This window comes from Crocuta crocuta, unplaced genomic scaffold, assembly GCF_008692635.1.
Source record: "Crocuta crocuta isolate KB4526 unplaced genomic scaffold, BGI_CrCroc_1.0 scaffold30, whole genome shotgun sequence".
Taxonomy (NCBI): domain Eukaryota; kingdom Metazoa; phylum Chordata; class Mammalia; order Carnivora; family Hyaenidae; genus Crocuta; species Crocuta crocuta.
Window position 1 is genome coordinate 11,660,893 of NW_027528345.1, and position 26,373 is coordinate 11,687,265.

Consider the following 26,373-nt stretch of genomic DNA (forward strand, 5'->3'; position numbering starts at 1 on the left):
CAGCTTGGGAGAAATGGGTTTGCAGTACTGGAACGGATGAGATGAGATGAATGAACCACGTTTCTGACCCTTTGTCTTGAAACGCATCCGTCCATGCTTTTTGACGAACTTTGGTGTTGTTTCAGAGATTACGCTCTTTCATACCTCTCCCTGCGCGCTTGTATTGGACTGTGGACCGCCTTCCTGTGTATCGTTCTCGTGGCAACTGACGCCAGTTCCCTTGTCTGTTACATTACCCGCTTCACCGAAGAAGCATTTGCCTCCCTGATTTGCATTATTTTCATCTATGAAGCAATAGAAAAGCTCATTCACCTGGCAGAGACCTACCCCATCCACATGCACAGCCAACTGGACCACCTTAGCCTGTATTAGTAAGTATGCTTTCTGCGGGTCCNTTAGGGAAGTGTCTTGGCCCTTTCTCTGGGGAACAGGGCTCAGATAAGGCTGTGGAGCCCCGGGGCGGGGGGTGGTCCACCAGAGGTGGCATCACTGCCATCAGAAATGATGACGGAGAGGATGGACGAAGGACGAAACTCAGAGGGGGCATGAGAGTTGCTTTCCAGAGCACGGGCTTTCAGTTCCAGGCATGAGACAAAAGTAGGCTGCAGAGGTAGCGGGGAGAATTTAAGTTAGTTGTTGGGAGGAACTTCTTTTTACAAGGACTCGTGAGTCCCTGAAGCATCTTGTCAAGATTCTCTGAAAGTATGTACAGGCTACTCTTAGGAATCATTAGGTAGAGATGTACTAATAATTCCCTGCAGATCCAACATGTCTCTTACTGCTTCCTAAGGATCTAGTAAGCTATTTACTTACCTAGATTTCAACCCAAGAGTTTGTTTTCTTCACATGCTCAATACAGTTTGGATCAGGTGGAGAAGAAACACGGTGTCTGGCTCTGGTGTCAATCATCCAGGAGAGTCTGATCCTATAAAACACTTCTTCTCTGGAATAGTATTCTCCCAGTTATGACTAAAGATCCTCACCCTTTAGCTCTGTACATCTAATTCCCTGCTTTAAGGCTGTATGGTTCTGATGTGGAGAGCCTGGTTGTAAAGCGAACAATTTCAACCCGAAACCGTCTGAGCAGAGAGAGCACACTGCATGGAGGGGCCTGCCGACTAGCCATGGATACATTTGCATAGGTTCTGCGCATTCATTTATTCACCTTTTAAAAGTCAGAATTCATAAAATAATTTTCTTAGAATTTGGAGATTATTTTAATACACCATAACCACCATTAGGGGAGTATAATCTTTGAAGCCTGGTGGACTGCTGATTGGCATTGGAGTAAGGTTCATTCTTTGACCTTTTCCTCAGTCATTCATTTACTCACTTAACAAACATTTGTTGAGCACCTACTCTGTGGGCCAGGCATGGTTTTAGGCCCTGGAGACAGTGGTGAACATGGCAGACAAAGGATCGGCCCTCATGAGACTCAGTGGAGGAAGACTGACAGAAGTGACCAGACTTTGGGTCTGGACTCTGTAATTTTGTGTTAATAAAGCTCAAGATGGTGTTTTTCTTAGTTGCATTCTACTGTTGGGGCTATGAACCTAGAACTCTCCAGCTCTTTAAATCATTTTATGTTAGTATGTGGAACTGATTTTTTTTTTAAGAGCAGTTTTAGGTTCACAGCAAAATTGAGCAGAGAACAGAGCGTCTCCTTCCACCCCCTGCTCCACACTATTCCAGAGTTTGTTGCAGCCAATGAATTTACATTGAGACATAATTATCACTCAAAGTCTGCAGTTTACATTAGGGCTCACTCTTGGTGTTGTACATTCTATGAGTTTTGATTAATCTATAAATGATATATCCACTATTATAGTGTCATACAGAATGGTTCACTGCCTTATAGATCTGTGCTCTGGAGGCACCTGCGGGGCTCAGTCGGTTAAGCATTCCTACTCTTAGTTTTGGCTCGGGTCATGATCTCATGAACCGTGAGGTCATCATTCTTTGGGCTCCATGCTGACAGTGCAGAGCTGGCTTGGGATTCTCTCTCTCTCCCTCTCTCTCTGCACCTCCCCTGCACAGGCACTCTCTCTCTCTGTCTCAAAAAAATTTTTTTTATGCTCTGCCTACCCATCTCTCGGTACCACTTCAAACCTGGCAATCATTGATCTTTTTACTGTCTTTATAGTTTTGCCTTTTTCACAATGTCATATAGTTGTAATTCTGCGGTGCGTAGGTTTTTCAGATCGGCTTTATTTACTTAGTGTTATTGCCTTAAAGGTCTTTTATGTCTTTTAATGGCTTGATGGTTCATTTCTTTTTAGTGCTGAATAATAGTCCATTGTGTAGTCATAGATATGGTTCATCCATTCATCTACTGAAGGACATCTTTGTCGTTCCAAGTTTGAGATTGATTTTGTAGACCTAAATGCAGGACTTTATGGCTTTCCCTATTACTTTTTATTTTATTGATTTCCTCCTATTACAATCTATTGAGATCTTTTTGTATTTTAATTCTGTCATACTATATCCTTAGAAGGTATGCTCATTAAATTCACAGATGATGCAAAGTTCATGGGAATGGCTGTGTTCGTTGTGGGACTGGGAGGCAGCATGGTGGCCAGAGGGACAAGTCTGATCTGGTCCGTTGGATGGGAGAGGAGGCCATGGTGGTGGGATATTACCAGGAATAACACAGTGTCAAGGCGAGCTTGCATCACAATTCCAGGAGCTTCCATATTGAGAGTGTACTGAGAATGTGGCAGGGCATAGAGAGCAGGAGATATCCAGGCTCCAGGAGACTGTTGAGAGCTGAGTGGGATAGCACGTCCTCCTTGCTTCGTAGATTGAATTTCACAGGAAGGGCCTCAGAGAAAGAAACTAAGCCGGGAGACCACCAGGGGGCCCCTTCTGTGCCAAGCTCGGTTGCCGGCACAGTTTAATTCAAGACCCACGTGCTGATTTGTGTCTACGTTTATAATGGCTGACTGAAAAATAGGGGTGTGGTTGGGCCTACCCCTGGGCCTCAAGCAACAGGACAAATCTCAGGGACTTGCGGCGGACAAAGGAGAAACAAGGCAGGCTCTGGCAGAGCCTTTAGTCCAGCCATGGCTAAAACTCTTTCTTTAATCGAATTCCTGCTTTGCTCAGGAATCCTTGTTTTCCTTTTCCCCTCAGCTGCAGGTGTACTCTCCCAGAAAACCCAAACAATCATACCCTGCAGTACTGGAAGGACCACAATATCGTGACAACAGAAGTCCACTGGGCCAACCTGACCGTTAGTGTAAGTCTGGGAGTTGTATTACAGCATCGTGACTGCCAGGTTTAAGAGCGGTCGCCCTTGAGCATGGTCTGGTGTTTTCAAAAATAAAGTTTATTTATTTATTTATCTATCTATTTATTTATTTATTTAAACTGTTGTTGATGACCGCTTTCCCCCAGCAAAAGTCCTCTTGTACATAAAGGGAAAAGAAGATTGCCTTTCTCTTCCCTCCCACGCACACCCTGCACTAGGGAAATGTGGGGACGAAACCAGGCAAGGCAGGGGCAGACCCAGGTTTCTGCGGCTGGAAGAATATTCCAGTTTGGAAGTCCTCTGTAATATGAGCAATACAGATTGCCAGGGCCCTGCCAGGACTTCATGCCTGCTTGGGCCATCCTGGTTTCATTTTCCAAAGTGTCTGAGGACTCTCAGGAGTCACCGTACTCAGAAGGCGCCTATGCAGGCGAGCGCTCCACAGGCACACGGGGTCGAGTGGACACTGCCGGCCTCCTGCACTCCGCAGCAACCGTGGGGCGGCAGTGAGTGGTGGGCTCGGGAGGCCGGAGCAGTCTAGTCCCTCGTGCCTGCCTTTCATCACCCAGAATGCTTGTTCCCGCAGGAGTGCCAGGAGATGCACGGAGAGTTCACAGGATCCGCGTGCGGCCACCATGGACCCTATACTCCTGACGTGCTCTTTTGGTCCTGCATTCTCTTCTTCACCACCTTCATCCTCTCGAGCACCTTAAAGACATTTAAGACAAGTCGCTATTTCCCAACCAGAGTAGGTAGCACGCGTGTTCATTTCTTCTGCGTGAGCATTCTAACGTAACAAAGTCTGTTCCGTTTCCGTGCTGCTTGCTGAGTAGAGTGGCAGGTGGCGAGTTCCAGATGTCCTGGCAAGCCACACGATGGCATTCTCTTCTAGCGTCTGGCAGCCTTTCATGAATGTGTGGTGTGGGCTGAGGGGTTAATACTTCAGAGTTTTTGATTAAAAGCGCCAGGTGATGGGTGCCTTGCTGGCTCATTCAGGAGAGCATATGACTCTTGATCTTGGGGACATAAGTTCAAGTCCCACAGTGGTGGGTGGAGATTTAAAGAAAAGCATCAGGGGAGTTTAAAGTGGTTCTGCAAAAGCTATTAACTCTCATTTCCAGAATGCTGTTACATGTCATTTCCAGGATGTTGGGATATGTAGTATGCAATAGCTGGAACTGGCTGCTAAGTCTAGTAAAGCAGGATGATCACTTTGGACACATAGGGGACCCCAAAGTCTCTTCCCAGGGATGGCTCTCATGGCAGCTTGTGAAATCACTGGGCACACTGACTATAGCGGCCCAAATACTCCCAACTTGGTTTGCGTGACTGTTTGAAGCCTCAGTCATCTTTCCTGATACAAATGGCGCTGTTTGACCATGACCAGTTTTAGTAGAGCGGAATTAGAGGCTGGGTGTAGAGTGGTGAAGGGGGGGGGGCACTTTTGCTTTGAAAAGGAATTCAAAGCATGAGAAATGGTGGTTTTTCTGTAAGTGAGGGTTCAGTCAGGTACATTTGCAGAGCAGGAAGTCCGAATGGGTGGGGAGCTCAGTTGATTAGTTATCTATGGTACACAGATGCAGGACTAAAACACGTTCTTAGACTTCCGGGGTGCTACATAGTAGTTAAGGGAAGTACGTATTTAAATTAGTTCTGGGTCATTGTTCCTGGTCTGGACAAATAGTTAATAAGTGGCACTTCTCTACTAGCTGCTTGCTGAGGCCTGGGTTAAGTGTTATCCGGGATATAAAAGAAGTTTAAAACACGGTCTCTGCCATCATATAGGAAGGAGAAACATACAGAATATAGAGGTCCATATGATACAGTAGGATAGGGTTGGGCACCAACCCGGGATGCAGGGGCCATAGGAGCTCAGAGGAGAGAAGGGCCACTGGGCCCCAGGATGGTCAGATGGACCCAAGATGGCTCATGATGGTGCGGGCAAGTGCAGGTTCAGAGAATTGGTGTACCATTCAGCAGAGAACTAACTAAACCAGGGCCAGGAAGCTGCAAACCTCAGGTTTCAAAGGAAAGCAAAGGCAGGTTAGGATATATTTTGGCTAGGATATATTTTGCTCTATCTCTGTTGGAAGTTCAGATGAAGGCAGATGCTGGGCATTTTAGAGGCACTGTATTTTATTAAAGCTGAACTAAACTATAAAGTCCTCCCAGGCAGAAAATGGTAGTAAGTGCTATGGAGAAAATTAAGCAGAAAAGGAGTATAGACGGTGCTGGAGTAGAGAATGGTGACCAGTGTCAAGTAGGATCATCAGAGAAGATCTCATAGGGAAGGTGATATTTGTACGAAGAGAGGGAGGTGAGGGAGCTATTCCAAGAAGTTACTCAGAGAAAAAGCATTCTAGGTGGAGGGATGAACAAGTACAACGACCCTAAGGTGGGAGTGAGTCTGGCTTGTTTAAGAAACAATGAGGCCGTCTGTATGGCTGGAGCAGAACGGGCGAGTGGGAGAGCGTTAGAGACTGGGATCAGAGAGGTGATGATTTCAGTGTGTGGGCCTCATAGGCCAAGGCCTTGTGGGTTTTTACCTTTTGGTGAAATGAGGAACCATTTCAGGGTTTTTGTGAATTGACATGATCCAACTGGTTTGGTCCGTCCAATGGCTTTAAAGGAGGCCAGAAGCAAGGTTAAGCGTCTGCTGTACTTATTGGAGATAACAGCTGATGGTGACCTTGGTCTGGGTAGGAACAGTGGAGGAGGTGAGAAGTGCTCAGATCTGGGATATGTTCTGGAAATAGAGCCAACAGGACTTTCATGCAGGTAGATGAGGTGTCGGGCATGAGGGAGAAGAGGAGTCGATGCTGCCACCAAGGCCCTTGGCTGGCACAAACGGACCTTGACTGGCCCCAGAAAATCTCATTCCAAGTTCCCAGAACTATTGACCAAACCTGGGCACGAATGTCCCAAACACAGCTCTTCACAGTCAGGGTGGTTACATTAGAGTTTGTCAAATGGTTCATTCTTTGCCATCATATCTACCCTTTGGGGGAATTAACTTGGGCATATTAACATACTCCTGTTGTTTACATAGGGTTGTATTAATTCAATTATAACATTAAAGCATTCTTAGGATTTTTAAAACTTTTACAATATTAAGTTCTCTTCTACTGCATTTAGGTTAATAAAACACTTTTCCAATCCTTTCTCATGCCAGGTACGTTCCATGGTGAGTGACTTTGCCGTTTTCCTCACTATCTTCACGATGGTGATTATTGATTTTTTGATTGGAATCCCATCACCAAAACTTCAAGTTCCCAGTGTGTTCAAGGTAAACAGCTTTCACGGGTACTTGGTGCCCTCATGTGGTTTCCTAGAATCTGGTCCCAAGTGAATTTCAAAGACCTCCCCATATCCTGAGTTCTCCAGTCCCCAAAATCTAAACTTTGTCCCTCATGCCTTACCTTTCAGAAGATCAAACTCTTCAAGGCTTGGCTGAGTTCAAGCCAGAAAAATCAGGGAACAGAACACCTAAGGTGGTTTAATGAATGAAAAGATAAGATTTGTGACAGAGGAATCTGCATGTGTACCCACATACCACACATAGTGGAAATGTGGGTCCCTGGAACAAGTCTGATTAGCAGCACCTTCCTTGAGCTTCAGCTGTATATGGGCACTGGGAGGGGTAAAGAAGCTAAATCAGGGCTGGCCCTTCTCCTCCGGGATCTTGCCTTGTGAAGAGGGGAGCTGGCCTGGGGGCTTCACCCATAGTCTAATGCTCCTACCGGAGTAACCGGGACAGCTCTTCAACCCTATTTCATTGTTTCTTTGTATAACTCCCTACAACCTACAATATTTTGCTGAAAATGTATACGAAAGAAGTAAAACAAATTATCTGTACGTGGGGAGTCTAGGTCTGTTTCATTTTAGGGGAACCGAGTAACAGAGAAGATGGGAAGGCTGAGCTCGGCTCCATAGAGCCCTGCAGACCAGAGGGGAGGGAAAGCCTGGGCATACTCGGTGACTTGAGAAGAATCACATGATGAGAAGAACAGGAGAGGCTGGGGACGAGAAGGAAGGCAGGAAGAAAGACAGTCCTTGACTTGTAAACATCCCTGTACCCTGTGCCTTTGTCTTTCCTTTCTCTCTCCCTCCCTGAAATAGGCCTGGTTAAAAATATCTTTTTCCATATTGCCTGAAGATTTTTTATTTTATTTTGTTAAATGCACTGAAATGCCATCAGTTAGAAGTTGGGGGATTGAAAAACACCCTCTTTAAAAATATAATTCCTCTGAGAATATGTCATTCTCACCTTTGTGTGAATGAGCGCAATCAGCTTTCTCTCTAATACCTAGCTGAGGTCAACCCTCCAGGAGGAATGGATTTTGTATAAAAATAATTAATTTGAGAACATTAAGCACTCCTTGGAAAGGTTCCCTGATGGGTAGGCTTAGATAGTCAGAAGGTACTGAATTTTTCTGGGACATCTGGGAAGACGGGCTCTGGGGGGTAGGAGAGAGATGGAATGGGAGAATGTCAAAGAAAATGCTGCTTGTTGGCAGGCCTTGCTTTCAGGAAGCAGAGGAGAAATTTTCTTCTTTGTTTCCTTCCCTGTTATATCACATGGCCCCTAGTGATTAAGACTCAATCTGAAGGCTAGTACTATTACTAATGTGTTAATGTCAGTCAGAGTTTTGTAAATTTATGTGTTGGCCTAAGAATTTAACTATCACATAGAACATTGTTACCAAAGAGACATAGATTCTATAAACACTCAGAACTTAGCCCATTCATAATTTGGAGCTCTTCAAAGAGTCTTTGAGTCCTAGAGTCACAACCAACATGTAGCCAAGTACTTTGGATGTAATAGTCTTTGCTTTGCTCATTAAGTTTGGTTCAATTCTGGGCCAGTTTGTATCCCTGACCTTTCATCTTCCATTACTACTTGCCAAACAAGGGGAACTTTTCTTCCCCAGAGCACCTAGAAGAGTTTCAGTATGTCATGAACACCCAAATAAGATTTATAAACAGTAGTGGTCTTATAGGAGCATTGGAGAGGGTCCTAGATTAAACAAGCCCCCAAGTTCATTAGTCTTGGGCTCCTCTCTCAAGTCTCAAGTACCTGGGCTTCTGTTATACTGCTGATGGGAGAAGGCCTCTGGGCCAATACAATCTAAGCCATGCAACTGGCTCTACTTTGCCTTTATTTGTGCTTTAGGCATACACTATATGGCTTCTGGAACAGAGCAATAAGGAAGATAGTCAAAATTATTTATATTTGCCTTAATTATAATTGTGTTAAATTCTTTTTTGACAACAGATTTTATTTTACTTGGGCTAATGTTAAGATAAAGCTGCTTTCTGTGGGGGTGAGTTTGGAGAGTAGGGGCAGGAAGTAAAGTATTAATGAATATTTCACAGGAAGTTAATAATCGAGGATTGACTCAAAGGGGATTTGGAACAAGGTCATAGGTTTCCTAAGGAGTTGCTACATTTCATGCCTTTTTTAAGGATTCTCATTTAAGAGTAAAAATAATGTGGATATTGTGATTCAGTTTAATCTCTTTTGCCCTGATGACTATAGTTAAAGTACAAAAACAAAACTGTATTTTCCCCCTTTAGCCAACAAGAGATGATCGAGGGTGGATTATTAGTCCCATTGGCCCCAATCCCTGGTGGACTGTGATCGCTGCAATTATCCCAGCTCTTCTCTGCACTATCTTAATATTCATGGACCAGCAGATCACAGCTGTCATCATTAACAGGAAGGAACACAAGCTCAAGGTAACAAAAAGTTCTGACCTAGAAAGATGAATGGCAGCCTGTCACTTTTTATTTTATTTTATTTTATTTTATTTTATTTTATTTTATTTTATTTTATTTTATTTTATTTTAGGGTAAGCCCATTTAGATGAGGAACTATAGAACCTGGATAAAAGCAGTCATAGAAGAATAGAAGGAACTCATAAAAGGTTCCCAGAGGTTTCCAATCCCTTAATTGGTGACAAAGATTGGTTTGGACGTGAAACTAGAGTAGAGCATGATGGAATGGTGTGAAAGGAGCTTGGACTCCATTAGTTTACTCTCAAACCTTGGGGAAGGTAGGTGGGCACATTTCCGTGTGGTCCCTATCCAGGCTTGTCTTTCTGAGGTTCAGGTCAGAGTTTGGGCCACTGTTTCCGAGAGTCCCATTGGTGTCTGTTACTGGAGTTTCCCGACTGAACCTTGAGTCCAAGGATTCCCAGGAGGTAGATATGAGTCCAGCACATTTATCAGTAAGAGGCTTCATGCCTTCATCTCTGTTCTTTCCTTACTTAGAGTAGGCAAATCCATATTTGGCAAGGATCTGGGGGTGTTTGTAAGAAGCCATTTACCTCCAACTCCTGTATGGTCTACCACTAGAATGGTCAACATGTGGCTTGACCTCTGGTTACTCTGCAAGAAAGGACGAATCTTCAAATGCATGAGACTAGGGTGAAATCTGGAGGCACTTGAATAAAAAATGGAGATGGCGTGTATAGGACAGGCTAAGGTTGCTCTTTTTCTTCTCTTTTCCCTCCACACTGGGAGGGGCTGGAAGATTCATCTGGGATCCCTGGACCCCTTCTTCCTTACCCATACACCCCTTCCTGCTTTGGGCCTGAGACTCAGCTCACTGTTCTGTGCCCCGCTACAGCCAGTCCATTGGTGGTGACGGAGACTCTGTTTCCCCACAGAAAGGTTGTGGCTATCATCTGGACCTGCTGATGGTGGCCATCATGCTGGGTGTCTGCTCCATCATGGGCCTGCCCTGGTTTGTGGCAGCAACTGTCCTGTCCATCACACATGTGAACAGCCTCAAACTAGAATCTGAGTGCTCTGCTCCTGGAGAACAACCCAAGTTCTTGGGCATCCGAGAACAAAGAGTGACAGGCCTTATGATCTTTGTATTGATGGGCTGCTCAGTCTTCATGACAACCATATTAAAGGTAATTATTTATTCACTCGTTACGTAAATATTGAGTACCTGATTCGTGTCAGGAATTCTGTTATTAGGTACTGGAAATATAGTGATAAGCCAAACAGATACACGTACAGATACCTGTCCTGAGAGAGTTTTACTCTAGCAGAGTAAAGCAGATAAGAGGTAGTTAAGGAAGTTAGTTAAGAAAACAAAAATGAGGGGCACCTGGCTGGCTCAGTCAGTGGAGCATGCGACTCTCGATCTCAGGGTGGTGGATTCGAGCCCCATGTTGGGTGTGGAGATTACTTAAAAATAAAATCTTTAAAAAAAAAAAAGAAGAGTGGGGAGGGGAGGATAAAAACAAACAAACATAGTAATTACAGAATATGATTAAGTGATGAAAGGAAATATTTAGTGCTCTATGATGCTATAGAGAATTAAGGGAGTGCTCTTTTAGTTAGTGTGGTCAGAGATGGCATCTCTACAGAGATGGTATTTAAGATGAGATGGAAGTGGTCATGCCATGGGTGGTGGGAGAGGGCATGGAGGAAGGGAGAAAAGCAGTCTCTGAGATGGGAAGGAGTAATATGTATTCAAAGAGATATCAGGGCCATGTGTCTCAAGGGTGTTGAGTCAAGGCAAGAACACAATGAGATGAGGGTGAAGAGTAGGTAGGGGCAGTTCATGCAGGGCCTTGTTGACTCTGGTAAAGGTAACCTTTGAAGGGTTTTAACAAGCAAGGGACGTGATCTATTTAGTACTTTTATGTGTTTTTTATTTTGTTTTTTTCTTTTTAAAAAACATTTATTATTTATTTTGAGCACGTGTGCAAGCTGGGGAGGGGCAGAGAGAGAGAGAGGGAGAAAGAGAATCCCAAGCAGGCTCCACATGTTGTCAGTGTGGAGCCCGATGTGGGGCTCAATCCCATGAACTGTAAAATCATGACCTGACACAAAATCAGGAGTTGGACACCCAACCGACTGAGCCACCCAAGCACCGCCCCCCCCCCATTTAATATTTTTTTAAAAATCACTCTGGTTANAATGGGCAGAAGATATGAAGGTGATGTCTAGAGAAAAAGTTTTTAGGGTTGGGAAAAATAGAAGCAGAGAGACTAGTAAGGCTATTATAGGTGGGAGATGATGGTGACTTGCTTAAAAAAGGTGGTAGTAGGCACCAGTCAGAGTGGCTAAAATGAGCAAATCAGAGAACTCTAGATGCTGGCGAGGATGTGGAGAAACGGGCACCCTCCTACACTGTTGGTGGGAATGTAAACTGGTTCAGCCCCTCTGGAAAACAGTGTGGAGGTTCCTCAGGAAACTAACAATAGAACTCCCCTATGACCCAGCAATAGCACTGCTAGGAATTTACCCAAGGGATACAGAAATGCTGATGCATAGGAGCACATGTACCCCAATGTTCATAGCAGCACTCTCCACAATAGCTAAAACATGGAAAGAGCCTAAGTGTCCATCAGCGGACGAATGGATCAAGAAGATGTGGCTTATCTATACAATGGAATACTACATGGCAATGAGAAACAATGAAATCTGGCCATGTGTAGCAACATGGATGGACCTTGAGGGTGTTATGCTGAGCGAAATAAGTCAGGCAGAGAAGGACAAATATCATATGTTTGCACGTATAGGAGGATTAGGAGGAACTTGACGGAGGACCAAGGGGGAGAAGAAGGGGGGAAATGGTGGGGGAAAGGGAGAGAGGCAAACCATGAGAGACTCTTGAATGCTGACAAAAACTGAGGACTGATGGATGTTGGGGGGGAGGGGCATAGAGGAGGACACTTGTGGGGATGAGCATTGAGTGTTATGTGGAAACTAATTTGACAATAAACTATTTGTAAAAAAAAAAAAAAAAGGTGGTAGTAGGGATGGATAAAAGGCATGTCTTCTGTGTATCTTGGAGGCAGATCCAAGGATCTTACTGGTTGACTGGATGTGGAACGGAGTGTGGAAAATGAAAAAATGAAAATGCCTACCAGGTTTTGGACTTGACCATCTGGGTGGAGAGTATTGACATTTAAGGTGGAAAGGACTGCATGAAGGAGGAAGTGATTTTGTGAGGGGTGGTGGGGCTATGGACAGATTTTGGGTGATATGTCCAGGAGGCAACTGAGTGAAGAAGCTACCGGAAGGTTCTGGATTAAAAATATAAATGTGGAAAAAAATATATAAATGTGGGAGTCAACAGCACGTAGTTGTATTGAAAGCCATGGGAGTAGATGATATCACTCAGGGAGAAGGGTAGATATAAAACAGAAGTAGAACCAGAGAGAAGAGCAGAGTCTAAGGAGCTCCAATAATTAGAAGTTGGGTAGATGAGGAGACAGCAACAGAAACGCAGAAGGAGCTGCCAGAGAGGTAGAAGGGGAACCAGGAGGGCGTGGTGTCAGGGAAGCCCAATGAGGGGAATGTTTCCAGAAGGAGGGATTGGTTAGAAGCTGTCGAGAAAGATGAAGGCTAAACCAAGCCATTGGATTTGGCATTGGGAAGTCCAAAGCGACTTGACAGAGCAGATTGAGTGGAGGGATAAGGCAGAGGCTGAATTACAGGGGAGTGAAGAGTAAATATGAGGTGAAACGTAAAGACAGTGTCGGCGGGTAACTCTTTCATGAGATTTTTCTGTGAAGTAGATGGAGAATAGGCAGTGGCTGGTGTGAGGTGTGGGGTTAAAAGAGGATTTTTGGGAAGATGGGAGATGCCTCAAAACATGAGAAAAAAATATTTACTTTTGTGGGTGTAAGGCTTGCATCTGGGGAAAATAGGGTGAAAAGGAAAGCTCTATGGCTGTATCACCAAACCCCAAACATTTTGGAGCACATACTTGGCTCCCTTGCCTCCTTTCCCCTTCTTTTTGGTAAATCTTCAACCACCCCAGCCTGCACTGCAAATGCTATTTAAAGGGTGACAATGGAGAGAAATGGGAAAGGATTCGGAACCATCTTCCTGGCTCCTTACTTTCCACCCAATCTCACCACCTCTCCTCATGCCCTCTTCCCCCTTCTACTCTCTGTCCCCCCAGCCCCCACTCCCACTTCTGGTCTGGCTACCATCTGGAGGAGCCCAAAGATTGCCGCTCCTCCAGGAAAGTAACCACGAGACCATGGCGGTAGGCATCGCCTAGCCTTCCTAGAACTGGCTCAGAGGGATTCTTTCAGGAAACCATTCAATAGTTCAACAAACAAGATGAGCACCAAACTGAGATGTCTACTCATGGTACAGTTGAAACAGCATAAAATCCAAAGGAGATTTTCTAGCTCTGAGATGAGTTATGTTTGGGAGTGTTTTTTAGCCTCAGAATAAAAGCAAGTCAAGTTTAGTCTTCAGCTATGAGATTTCCCTTGCCTTAATTCCATAGGCCTCATTTCCCTACCTGATAGAGTTGCCTTGAAGATTACCTCGATTGCTAGGTGCGATAAGATAGGTGTGTATGTATATTCAAGTGCAATAAAATAATGTTGCTATTTCTCCCCGAATCATTCCCCTCTCTGATACCTCCCCATTTCTACCTCAAGTCTCTGGGTAGCAAAAAGGAGACTTTCTAGTCCATGTTAACATACACCAAATCCCTAGGATAATTGCTCGCATGATTAAAAAAAATTGAAAGGTATCAGTCCTGTACAAGTGGGCTACGTGCCTGTCTTCCTATCCCCACAGAGGAAAAAGAACCAGACGGATAAAATGTGAGGCCTGTGATTTAACCAGGGCTGGATTACACTTGTGTGTAATCATTTCATTTCAGAACAAAATAATTTTTATCATTGTCAGCTTCTGATTTTGCTGCTTCTTCGAAATCGCACAAAGGCAGCAGAAACTAATGCGATGGTTATGCAGTGATTCTGTGCCTTTGTTTCCTTGGAGACTGAGGGGTTTATGTAGCCTTGAGTGCACTAGGGTACCAAATTTAATTTCTGGTCTTTCTGCTCTTTTGTCTTCAGTTTATCCCGATGCCGGTCCTCTATGGAGTTTTCCTCTACATGGGAGTTTCTTCACTGCAAGGAATTCAGGTATTGCATATGCTTCCGCCAGAGCAATGTTTCTGCACTGTGAGTTCATCTGTTCTGACCAGGGAGGGAGAGCTCTCCTAGGGAAGCACAAACCCATTCTTGAGAAACCATTTCCCAGTCTTACTGGTTAAGCTATTTTAGACATTTGTTTGGACATAGGATAAGTCATTTGGACAGTCAAGTTGGCATGATGGTACAGAGACTTCTAGGATGGCCTGGCTTGATTTCATGGAATCATTCATTAATGATTCAACAGACCATTATTAGGCATGTATTAAATGCTAGGTGCTTTTGTCAGATGCTAGTAACTTAGATCGGAAAGTCTTGTGAGAGCCAAACTGGCTTCCACACATGGACCACGCTAGTGTTAGTGCTAGGCTACAGTGTGAGAGAGGGAGCTTAACCGGGGGCACACTGGTGAAGAGATTGGCAATAATGGGAGCTGCTCCAGGTAAGCAGATCTTACTTCCTGCCCTACTCTGCCTTTTCCCATCTGTCAACTCATTCCTCTGCATCCTCTGCACAGAGAAAATCAGGGGCCTGTCACTGAAAACTCGGGTGCCCCAGATGATATGATAACTTACTTTCTTCTTCTATTGGTGGCTGGTTCCTCTTTGTTTTGGTGGAATGTCCAGTGGTTACTCTTACCCCCTGAGTTTTAATAGGACCTTGGGCAGGTGATTCAATCTCTCAAGGTCTCAGTTTTCCTTTTGATAATATAACGATGGTCATATATTCTATCTCCAGAATATTATGAAGTTTTATTTTATCTTTTTACTATAAATAATCAATGAAAAGCTCCAAACTCCTCAAAAAACAAGTAGGAGATTTGGTTTTGATACTAAGCAGAAAGATGGAATTGGCTTATTTTGTATTCACCACTCCCTGAGAAAGATCTCTCGGGAGCCAGTGTGCAATAGAAGAAAGATGTTTTCTAATTCTAGAATTACAAAAGATGGATTTAGGGGCGCCTCGCTGGCTCAGTAGGTAGAACTTGCGACTCTCAATGACAGGGTTATGAGTTCAAGCCCCAGATTGGGTGTAGAAATTACTTTAAAAAAAAATAAAATCTTAAAAGAAAAAAGAACAGACAGATTTAAATTTTGATCCTGTCATTTGCCAACCTTAACCAGATTACCTGTCCTCTCTGAGATTCAGTTTCCAGTTTTGTCCAGTGGACACAGTATTCCCTGTCTTTCAGAGCAGGTGATACTGGAGACGTGAATGGGCCTAACAAGGCTTCTGACCTAGAGAAACCTCCTGACAATAAATGCCAGTTCCTTCCTTTCAGTTCTTTGACCGTCTGAAGCTCTTTGGGATGCCCGCAAAGCACCAGCCGGATTTTATCTATCTTCGGCACGTGCCCCTGCGCAAAGTGCACCTCTTCACCCTCATCCAGCTGACCTGCCTTGTCCTACTCTGGGTCATCAAGGCCTCTCCGGCCGCCATCGTCTTTCCAATGATGGTGAGTTTTATAAAATTGTTATTATTTTATTTTTTGAAATAGTGATGAAATATACATAACATAAAATCTACCACCTTAACCATCTTTAAGTGTCTAGTTCAGCAGCATTAAGTACACTTACACTGTTGTGCAACTATTGCCCAATGTTTTTATCTTACAAAACACTCTGTACTTATTAAACAATGACTCCCCATTCCCCCTCCCCCAGGCCTCAGCAACCACCATTTTACTTTCTGTCTCTATGAATCTGATTATGCTAGGTACCTTGTATGGGGCTGGCCCTAAAGTATTTGTGTTTTTGTATCTGGCTTATTTCACTTAGCATCCTGCCTCCAAGGGGCTCCTCCATGTTGTAACATGTGTCAGAATTTCCTTTTGAAAGACTGAATGATATTCTTCTATGTGTGTATATGTATGTATGTATATACATATATATATATGCCACATTTTGTTTATCTGTTTGTTCATTGATAGACACTTGGATTGTTCCTGACTTTTGGCAGTTATGACTAATGCTGCTGTAAACATGAATTGTACAAATATCTGTGTTCCCACTTTCGATTCTTTGAGGTATATACCTAAAAGTGGGTTGCTGGATCATATGGTAACTCCATTTTTAAGTTTTTGAGGAAGAGCCACATCATTTTATATTCCTGCCAGCAGCACACAGGGTTCCAATTTGTCAGGGTCTATTTTCTGTTTGAGGGGTTTTTGTTTTGTATGGCTGTTCATTTGGTTGTTGTTGTTGTTGTTTAATAACGGCCTTTCTAACGGGTGTGAAATGCTTTCTCATTGTGGTTTTCATGGGCATTTTTCAGTGAGGTTGAGCATCTTTTCATGTGCTTATTGATTATTTGTATATTTTCTTTGGAGAATTATCTTTTCAAGTCCTTTGCCCATGTTTAATTTTTAGTTTTTAGTTTTTTAAAAAAATGTTTTTATTTGTTTTTGAAAGAGAGAGAGAAAGAGTCTGCATGAGCAGGGTTGGGGCAGAGACAGAGGGAGACCCAGAATCTGAAGCAGGCTACAGGCTCTGAGCTGTTAGCACAGAGCCTGATGCAGGGCGCGAACTTGTGAACCACGAAGATCACGACCTGAGCCGAAGTCAGACTCTCAACCAACTGAGCCACCCAGGTGCCCTCTTTTGCCCATTTTTAAATCAGATTTGTGGTTGTTGTTGAGTTTTAGGAGTTCCCTACATATTCTGGATATTAATCCCTTATTAATGGTGAGTTTTTTGTTTGGCTTTTGCTGGAGCAGCATTATTTGGGGACTTTGAGGTGTGGATGCATGTGTGTAGCACTTTGCTGTGATTACTTTCAAGTCCTCCTTCCCTTCCTCCCTCCCTCTCTTTCTTCCTTCCTTCCTCCCTCCCTCCTTCTCTCCCTCCCTTCCTTCCTTCCTCTCTTCTTCTTTCTCACTTTCTTTCTTCTCTCTCATGAATCTGACATGAAGAAGATTCTTCATGTTTGCAATAATTTTCATATTATAGTTCCAGTTTAGAATTTTTTATGGTCAGAAATGTCTAAAGTAGTGGAAATGCACTGTTTTAAGCCACTGGGAGAGAGGAAGAGGTTGGCCCATTACTGATAAAGGACTGGGACATCTGTACCTTCTTTCAGACTGAAGCAGAGGCTTTGGAAAAGGGACCAGGAAGCAGAACTGTGGATGGTGTAACAGTGTAACAGGTGACAGGCTGCTTCCTGCCACTAGGAAGGCGATGAACTTCTCGCCATCTGACCAGCTCATCTTCTCCTCCTGTTGCCTCCTCTCTCTGGCTCACCCTATATCACGAGGACTCTGAGAATTCAGTGGGCTGTTTGAAAATTACCCAAAGGGTGGGCCTCTAGAGAGAAAAATCAATGAGAGCAATGTTTGGTACTTGTTTAGGGACTTTTGAGCTCTGTCTTACTGGGAGAATATTCAAAGGTGAGGAAACTAGGGTCAGGGGATTCTTTTTTTAAAAAAATTTTTTAAATGTTTATTTTTGAGAGAGAATGACAGAGCATGAGTGGGGGAGGAGCAGAGAGAGAGGGAGACACAGAACCTGAATCAGGCTCCAGACTCTGAGCTGTCAGCACAGAGCCCAACGCTGGGCTTGAACCCATGAACAGGGAGATCATGACCTGAGCGGAAGTCAGATGCTTAAGCAACTGAGCCACCCAGGCACCCCTGTGGGGGGATTCTTTTCCTCTAATCTCCTGCATATATACTTCCTGATGGGTTTCTCAGTGTTGTCAGAGTACATGTAGGTTTCTGCATTTGGGTGTTATAATCAGGGATTGACCATTTGGTTAAAGAAACAGCAAATTCCTGACAATTGATACTATCAATTATGGATTTATAGGGAAAATAGTTACAGAAATGAGGGAGAAATGTGCTTTAATATAATGAGCCTGATCTGCCTCATTCCTTGTCTAGCCACCAGATGTAGCTGGTGAGCACCTGTCAATCTAGGCAGGTCATTCTGGGTCATTATTAATTCCCCTTTGGCAAAAACGGCCTTTTATTGGGGGGAGAGGGGAAGAGCAGAGCAGCAGGTCATACACCCTGTCCTGTATAATTGAGGAAATTAGCTGATTTCTGGTTTTAGGCAAGTCACTTTCTTTTCCTGAGCCTCAGTTTCCTCATTTAATACAATGAATGTCAGGCCAGACTGGAGGGCAGAGACAAAAAACCCTAGCGATTCATGATGCAGGCATAAAGCAAGGATTTGGCGGGGAAATGTATAGGCAGAGCATCAGAGGGGATTGAGATGATCCTTCAAGGACCCTTCATCCCCTGGTGAGGCATGCTTGGGCTGGGTGCAGCCGGCCTCACCATAGCTGTGCTCTGGCCGAGGCTTTCCACCCCACTGCTGCCCAGCAGTCCTTCTGCTCGACCCACGACAGGGAAGGGCAACCCTTAGGGCCATCTGAGGATGAAGGGTTTCTCTTTTCAAGGAATTAACTTGGTCACTTTCTAAGTTGTAGGGTTGTTTTGACGATAGTTAAATGAAATATTGCACATAAAACACGAAGGTGAATATTTAGTGTCTGGTACAAAGAAGGTGCTCAATAAGAGGCAATTATTATTGTTATTGTTATTATTATTTAGTTTGATTTTCCTTGACACGTCCTAGTGTGCTGTGAAAATAAGACTTTGCTTTTAATTTCAGGAAGAAAATGAGCTCTTTTCATTCCCTGTTTTTTCCTTTTTCTTCAGGTTTTGGCATTGGTCTTTGTCAGGAAAGTCATGGATCTCTGTTTCTCTAAACGAGAGCTGAGCTGGTTAGATGATCTCATGCCTGAAAGTAAAAAGAAGAAGCTGGACGATGCCAAAAAGAAGGCCAAGGAGGAAGAGGTTGTTGTTTTTGGACCAACCGTACACTTGGGGGCAGCTTCAAATCGCAGAACGTAGGAAGGGCCACACGAAAAGTCAGCATGTCTGGAATCCCAAGGGTTATATTTAGGAACTGGGAAGATTACTCCAAAGATGTTCTTAGCCAAGAATGGAGCAAGGATTCTTGTCCCTACCTGCCCTTTATTTTTAGACAGGATAACCAGTTGTTTTCACCTTTCTTTGTCTACAGTCTACTCACCAGGTTCATACTTACAATATGAACATAAAGTCTGTCCTTATTCTCAGATCAAGGGTTCGTGTTCTCCTGAAAGGCCTAATTTGACAAGTATACAAAACCTATGATTTGTCGTGTACCTAATGGCAGATGGTGTTGTGGTTGGCACCACGTGAAGATAACTTGCATAGGACTTTCTGTCCTTCCTCATTTCCCTCAGCGCTTGGCATCTGCTGTCCACACAATGGACCCTCAATCAATGGCCTATACGTGCCAAGAATGGATGTGTAGCAAAATGAAAATACCAGACCAAGAAATGAATGAGCCGGAAAGTGTTTCCAAATACAGTTAGTGCCTGAAATAGTGTCCTTTGAAATACACTTGAAATGACATTTTTTTCTAATATCTGGAATTTTTAAAATCTTGTATTATCTTTTCCAGATTTATTGAGATATAATTAACACATAAAGGTATACGGCACAATGATTGGATAGATGTATATAATGTGAAATGGTCACCACAGCAGGCTTCATTAATACATCTCTCACCTCCCATAGCCACCTTTTTTGTGTGTGGTGAGAACTTTTAAAATGTACTCTCTCAGCTCAATACACAATAGAGCATTGTTAACTATAGTCACCATGCTGTAATTTACATCCCCAGAACTTAATTCATGTTATAACTGAAATTTTGTCCCCTTTGACCACCCTCACCCATTTGCCCCACTCCCAGCAACAACCAATCTGTTCTGTTTCTATGACTTCAGGGTTTTTTTCAGATTTCACCTATACGTGAGATCAGATGGTATTTGTCTTTCTCTGACCTGTCTTACATAGCATGATGCCCTTAAGTTTCATTCATGTGGTTGCAAATGGCAGGATTTCCTTCTTTTTTATGGCTGAATGATATTCAATTGTATATATATGTGTGTGTGTGTGTGTGTGTTTATATACATATATATATATATATATATATATAAAATACCTTTTCTTTGTCCATTCATTCACTGATGGACACTTAAGTAGTTTCCATGTCTTGGCTAGTGTCAGTTATGCTGCAGTGAACATGGGGTGCAGGCATCTCTTCAAGATAGTCATTTCATTTCCGTTGGCCATATACCCAGAAGTGGCATTGCTGGATCATATGGTAGTTCTATTTTTAGTTTTTTGAAGAACCTTCGTAGTGGCTGCACCAATTTCCATTCCCACCAACAGTGCATAAGAGCTCCCTTTTCTCCACATCCTCACCAGCACTTATCTCTTGTCTTTGTGACAACAGCCATTCTGGCAGGTGCAGGGTGAAACCACATTGTGGTTTTGATTTAAATGTCACTAATTATTAGTGATGTTGAGTACCTTGTCATGTCCTTTCTGACCCATTTGTATATCTTCTTTGGAAAAATGTCTATTTAGGCCTTTTGCCTATTTTTAAATTGGATTATTATTATTGTTGTTGTTGTTCCTATTGAGTTGTATGTATTCCTTATATATCTTTGGTATTAACTTCTTACCAGATCTATGGTTTGCAGATATTGCCTCCCATTCCATAGGCTGCCTTTTCATTTTATCGTCCATTTCTTTTGCTGCACAGGAGCTTTTAACCGGTGTCATTCCACTTGTTTATTTTTGCTTTTGTTGCCTGTACTTTTGGTGTCCTATGCACAAAATCATTGCCAAGAACAATGTCAAAGAGCCTTTTCCCTGTATTTTATTCTAGAAGATTTACTGTTTCCAATTTTACATTTAAGTGTTTAATGACATTTTGAGTTGATTTCGGGGGAATGGGGTAGCTTGTGAATATCCAGTTTTCCCAGCAACACTTATTGAAGAGACTGTCCTTTCTCCACCAAATTCTCTTGGCTCCCTCGTTGAATATTAGTTGACCACCTATGCATGGGCTTATCTCTGGGCTCCCAGTTCTGTTACATTGGTCTATACGTCTGTTTTCTATTATTAAATAAGTTTTAACAATTCCATGCACAAAAGCAATGGAGGAAAACTTTAAAGATTGCTAGAAATTGCAACATAAAATGTGAAGCTTTCAAGCATCCCAAAACTCTATAAACAAAATTTAAAAATTACACACAGACACACAGACACACACACACACGGAAGCATACCTTATTTTATTATGCTTCACTTTACTGCATTTCATAAATATTGTGTTTTGTACAAATTGGAGGTTTGTGGCAACCCTATGTCAAGTGAATCTATCAGCATCATTTTCCCAACAGCATTTGCTCACTCTGTCATACTCTGGCCACTCTTGCAGCATTTCAAACTTTTTCATTATTATTATATTTTTATGGTGATTTGTGATTAGTATTTATGATTCACTGAAGGCTTAGATGATGGTTAGCATTTTCTAGCAATAAGGTGTTTTTTCATTAAGGCATGTACATTGTTTTTAGATCTAATGTCTTTTAGACACTTAATAAACTATAGTGTAGCATACACATAACTTTTATATGCAGTAGGAAGCAAAATATTGATTTGATTTGCTTTATAGTGGGGGTCTCGAACCAAACCTACAATATCCCCGAGGTTTGCCTGTACATATCTACATACACTTACTGATTTATATAAAATTTTAGGTAGTGATATGTTTTTAAAAAAATTTTTCACATTTATTTTTTGAGAGAGACAGAGCCTGAGCGGGGGAGGGGCTGAGAGAGAGGGAGTCACAGATTCCAAAGCAGGCTCCAGGCTCTGAGCTGTCAGCACAGAGCCCAACACTGGGCTCTAACTCACGAACCATGAGATCATGACCTGAGCCAAAGTTGGGTGCTTAACCAGCTGAGCCACCCAGGCGCCCCAGTAGTGTATATGTTTTAGGAAGAAAAGTAAGGGGTGAGGGAGTTACTCTTATTTAGGGTGATCAGGGATGACTCTAAGGACACATCCTCGCTGAAATCTGAATAAAGTGAGGGCAAGTCATGACAATATCTGGGAGTAGGAACATTCTAGGCCAGGGGCATGGCAAATGCCAAGGTTTTGAAGCAGGAATGAGCTTGGCATTCTTTAGGAATACAAGAAAGCCAGGGGGCCTGTAAGGGAGACAGGTAGTGGGACCCCAGTTAGAAGTCTGTGGCAATATGTCAGGCAAGAGGTGAAGGTGGCCCAGGCCAGGGGAGACGTGGTGAAGTGGCTGGTCTGGGAACTTATCTTGAAGATAAAACTGACAGGCTTTGCTAACGGATAGTGAACATGGGTGAAAGAGAGGAATCAAGGACAACTCTTAGATTTTTGGAGTGAATAATTGGATGAGTGGTCATGCTATTTATCAGGCAGGTTTGGGAGGAAAACTGAGGAGTCTCTTTTGGATGTTAAGTTTGAGGTGGCTGGTAAACATGGTACTCCATATTTTCCAAAGTTTCTGAAGTAAACATGCATTTGTTTTCATTTTTTTTCAACGCTTATTCATTTTTGAGAGACAAAGACAGAGCATGAGTGGGGGAGGGGCAGAGAGAGAGAAGGAGACACAGAATCGGAAGCAGGCTCCAGACTCCGAGCTGTCAGCACAGAGCCCAACGCAGGGCTCGAACTCGTGAACCGTGAGATCATGACCCAAGCTGAAGTCGGACACTTAACCGACTNAATTTTTTTTCAACGCTTATTCATTTTTGAGAGACAAAGAGCATGAGTGGGGGAGGGGCAGAGAGAGAGAAGGAGACACAGAATCGGAAGCAGGGTCCAGACTCCGAGCTGTCAGCACAGAGCCCAACGCAGGGCTCGAACTCGTGAACCGTGAGATCATGACCCAAGCTGAAGTCGGACACTTAACCGACTGAACCACCCAGGCGCCCCAACATGTATTTGTTAATATGTGTTTTACTTTGTAAAGTTATTTTGAAAATTAAATGAAAGAAAAATAGTGAAGACTTTACTCTCAAAATTTCACATCAGCATCCAATATTTATGTTCATTTCTTTATGTTCTCTTTACATCCTTGACGTAGTTCTTGTGTAACTGTGTGAGGGAGGTATTTTTTCTGATTTTTTCTTCTCATCTTGATTTCATAAGACACTTTCATGTTTCTATATTTCTAGATAGTCATATTTATTATTTTAATGGCTGCATAATATTCTATAGTATTCTCTCATAATTAAGCTTTCTTCCCTTGTTAAAATTTATAGTTGTTTTAGGATCTATTATTAAATATACTTTAAACATCTTTGCACATATTTTTTTCTCTGTAATTATTTTATTTAAATTAATGGGATTATTTCTTAAGAAAATGCTTTGTTATGGAACAGTCAAAAAAATGCAAAAGTAGAAAGAACAGTTAGTATTATATTTCCCAGTTGTCATATTATTTTTTTAAATAATCTGTTGGTTTGAACCAGGATCCAAATAAGGCCTATATATTGCAATGGTTGATATGTTCCTTAAATTCCTTTAGGGGTCCCTTTCTCTTTTTTTCTTTTTGTTGAAGAAACTAGGCCTCTGACCTGTAGGATTTTCCACCATTTAGATTTTACTAACTATGTCCCTTGGTGTTATTTAACATGTTCTTCTGTCTCCTATATTTCTAGTAAATTGGCAGTTGGATCTAGAGGCTTATTCAAATTTATTTTCTTTCTTCTTTTAAAAAGTGCTAATCCACAGGTACAGATATCTGGTGGTCTCTTCTTTGTGATGAGTCAGATCTATGAAAGAACATAATTACACTCTTTCATAATAAATATGAGAGAAATTAGGTAGAAATTGTGGTAAGAGAAAAATGGGTGGTGTGGACTCGTGGTTTTCCTTGGTCTAAGATGGAATAATGTGGTCTTCTCTTGCAGGAGGCTGAGAAGATGTTAGAAATAGGGGGAGACAAGTTCCCCTTAGAGAGCAGGAAGTTACTAAGTAGTCCTGGAAAGAACAACAGTTGCAGGTAAAACCCCTCAAACTCCACAAGGAGTTGGCTGTTTTGGTTGTTCTAGAAACAATCTGGCTTTGTGGTGAGGGGTGGTCAGAAAAGCAACTACTGGTATAAGGAGTTAACGTTCAGCCTCTCCCTTCCGACCTGGGAAAACACCTTTTCCTTTCATGGTTTACTGAGCATCTGCCAGATGCCAGGTACCACCCCAGATGCTGGGACTCACAAGGAAAACAGAGGTAAGGGAGCCCACGTACTGAGCGTCTTCTCCGTGCTAGGGGTGTGCTGGAAGCTTTGCTATGTACTCTCAATTAATCTTTACTACAACTCTCTGACAGAAGTCTCATTATCCACATTTGTACACTGAGGAAACGGAGGCTTGGGTGGTTTTAGGTAATTTTCCCAAGGTCACAAATGCTGCTAAGTAGAAAGTTTAAGAGTCAAACCCTAGTCTTTGTGTTCATCAGATCAGAGCTCCCTCTGCCTGTCTCTGCCATTTTCCAGAGATGACTAGGATATGGCCTTTGTTTCCAGAGAGTCCTCATCCTGGGGGGTGTGAAATCCCCATGCTTGGGCAAGCCTTTGGGGCAGGGGAGAGGCAGCCCCTCCAGTTTGACTCATGGCATCTGTGGTCCTAGAAGCCAAGGGGGAACCAGACTGGGGTCCCCCAAATTCCTTAATTTCTGCCGGACATCTTAGCTGCTTTCTGTAGCAAAGCTATTGCTCAGCACGGGTCACAGGACGCTAAATTGGTCCATTTGTGGCTTCATTCCCGGCATTTTGTTTCCACTGTGGAAGAGGTACACAAAAGCTGAAAGGAGCCCAGAGGCCAAAGGGGGCAGAAAAGGAAGAGGGAGGGTATCTGGATCATCTAGATCCTGGATAATTTATTGCTGAATCATTGAATCCATTGTGGTTTATACTGAGGAGGAAGTGGAGAAAGTCTTATATTTGGTATTTTTATTTAATTTTGGTTTATTTATTTTTGACAAAAATATATATTTAAGGTATACAACATGGTGTTTTGATACTTGTACACATTGTGAAAGGATTATTATAATCAAACTAATAACATATTCATTACCTCTTATAGTCATTCCTTTTTTAAAAATTTTTTATAATGTTTACTTATTTATTGAGAGACAGAAAGAGATACAGCATGAGCAGGGGAGGGGCAGAGAGAGAGGGAGGGAGTCACAGAATCCGAAGCAGGCTCCAGGCTCTGAGCTGTCGGCACAGAGCCCGACATGGGGCTCGAACACACAAACTGTGAGATCATGACCTGAGCCGAAGTCAGACGCGTAACTGACTGAGCCACCCAGGCGCCCCATATCATTCCTTTTTTTGACATCTACTTTCTTAGCACATTTCAAGTATACAGTGCATTACTGTCAACTCTGGTCACCATGCTGTATATGGGTCTCCAGAACTTAGTCACCTCATAACTGCGAGTTTGTACCCTTTGATCAGTATCTCCCCTTCTCCCCCACCTGCCCAGCCTCTGGTAACCACCAGTCTACTGTCTGTTTCTAGGAGTTTGACTTTTTTTTAACTTGACCCCAAAGAAATGGAATCTTTGGACCTTAATAAACTTCCTACACACTGTGGGGGAAAGAGCCATAGACTGAATTCCCTGGCAACAAAGTAGGAGCAATGTTTCCTCTCTACTGGGATGCTCTCTCCTCTTTTGGCCTTTTAAATACTTTTTTTTTAATAAAATTTTTAAAAAATTTTTTAAATAAAAAAATTAAAATGGGTAAAATAAATAAATAAGCAGATAGGTTTTTGTCAAATGTTTTTTTATTTTTGAGAGAGACACAGAGCACAAGCAGGGGAGGGACAGAGAGGGAGACACAAAATCTGAAACAGGCCCCAGGCTCTGAGCTGTCAGCACAAACCATGAGGTCATGACCTGAGCCGAAGTTGGACACTTCACCAATGGAGCCACCCAGGTGCCCCACCTTTTGGCCTTTTAAAAATAGACAGGCTTGTAGAGAATTTCTTAGTACTCTGGGCTTCTAGGAGACCAAAGACTTGATTCAAGGCCTTGATTGTCCTTGTGCTGACTTTTGACCTCGGATGATCACTTAGTTCTGAGAGCTTTGGTTTCTGTACCTTCAAAACGATGATTTCAATGATCTCTGATTGATAGTTAAGATGACATATCGTAAGAGTCCTTTGTAAACTACAAATGGCAAGCAGTTGGCCATGTAAGCGAGAAAACCAATGAAGACTGCTTAGCACCGTGCCTGGCATGCAGCGACACGTAGTAGGTGGTAGCTCCCGAGGCTGCTGTTGGCATCTTAGCACTGTCATC

General features: G+C 42.9%; 1 protein-coding gene across 1 annotated transcript in view; it reads left to right on the top strand.

Annotated features, from left to right (window-relative positions):
• The window catches only part of SLC4A8 (solute carrier family 4 member 8), a 63,764-nt gene that overhangs the window by 30,336 nt on the left and 7,055 nt on the right, over positions 1-26,373 (top strand). The window contains exons 13-22 of the mRNA XM_077753417.1: positions 126-371; positions 3,133-3,238; positions 3,837-3,998; positions 6,423-6,536; positions 8,828-8,989; positions 9,922-10,173; positions 14,104-14,172; positions 15,464-15,637; positions 18,842-18,979; positions 23,980-24,071. Of these exons, the coding sequence (XP_077609543.1) occupies positions 126-371; positions 3,133-3,238; positions 3,837-3,998; positions 6,423-6,536; positions 8,828-8,989; positions 9,922-10,173; positions 14,104-14,172; positions 15,464-15,637; positions 18,842-18,979; positions 23,980-24,071 (1,515 nt within the window). The remainder of the gene's footprint in view (positions 1-125; positions 372-3,132; positions 3,239-3,836; positions 3,999-6,422; positions 6,537-8,827; positions 8,990-9,921; positions 10,174-14,103; positions 14,173-15,463; positions 15,638-18,841; positions 18,980-23,979; positions 24,072-26,373) is intronic.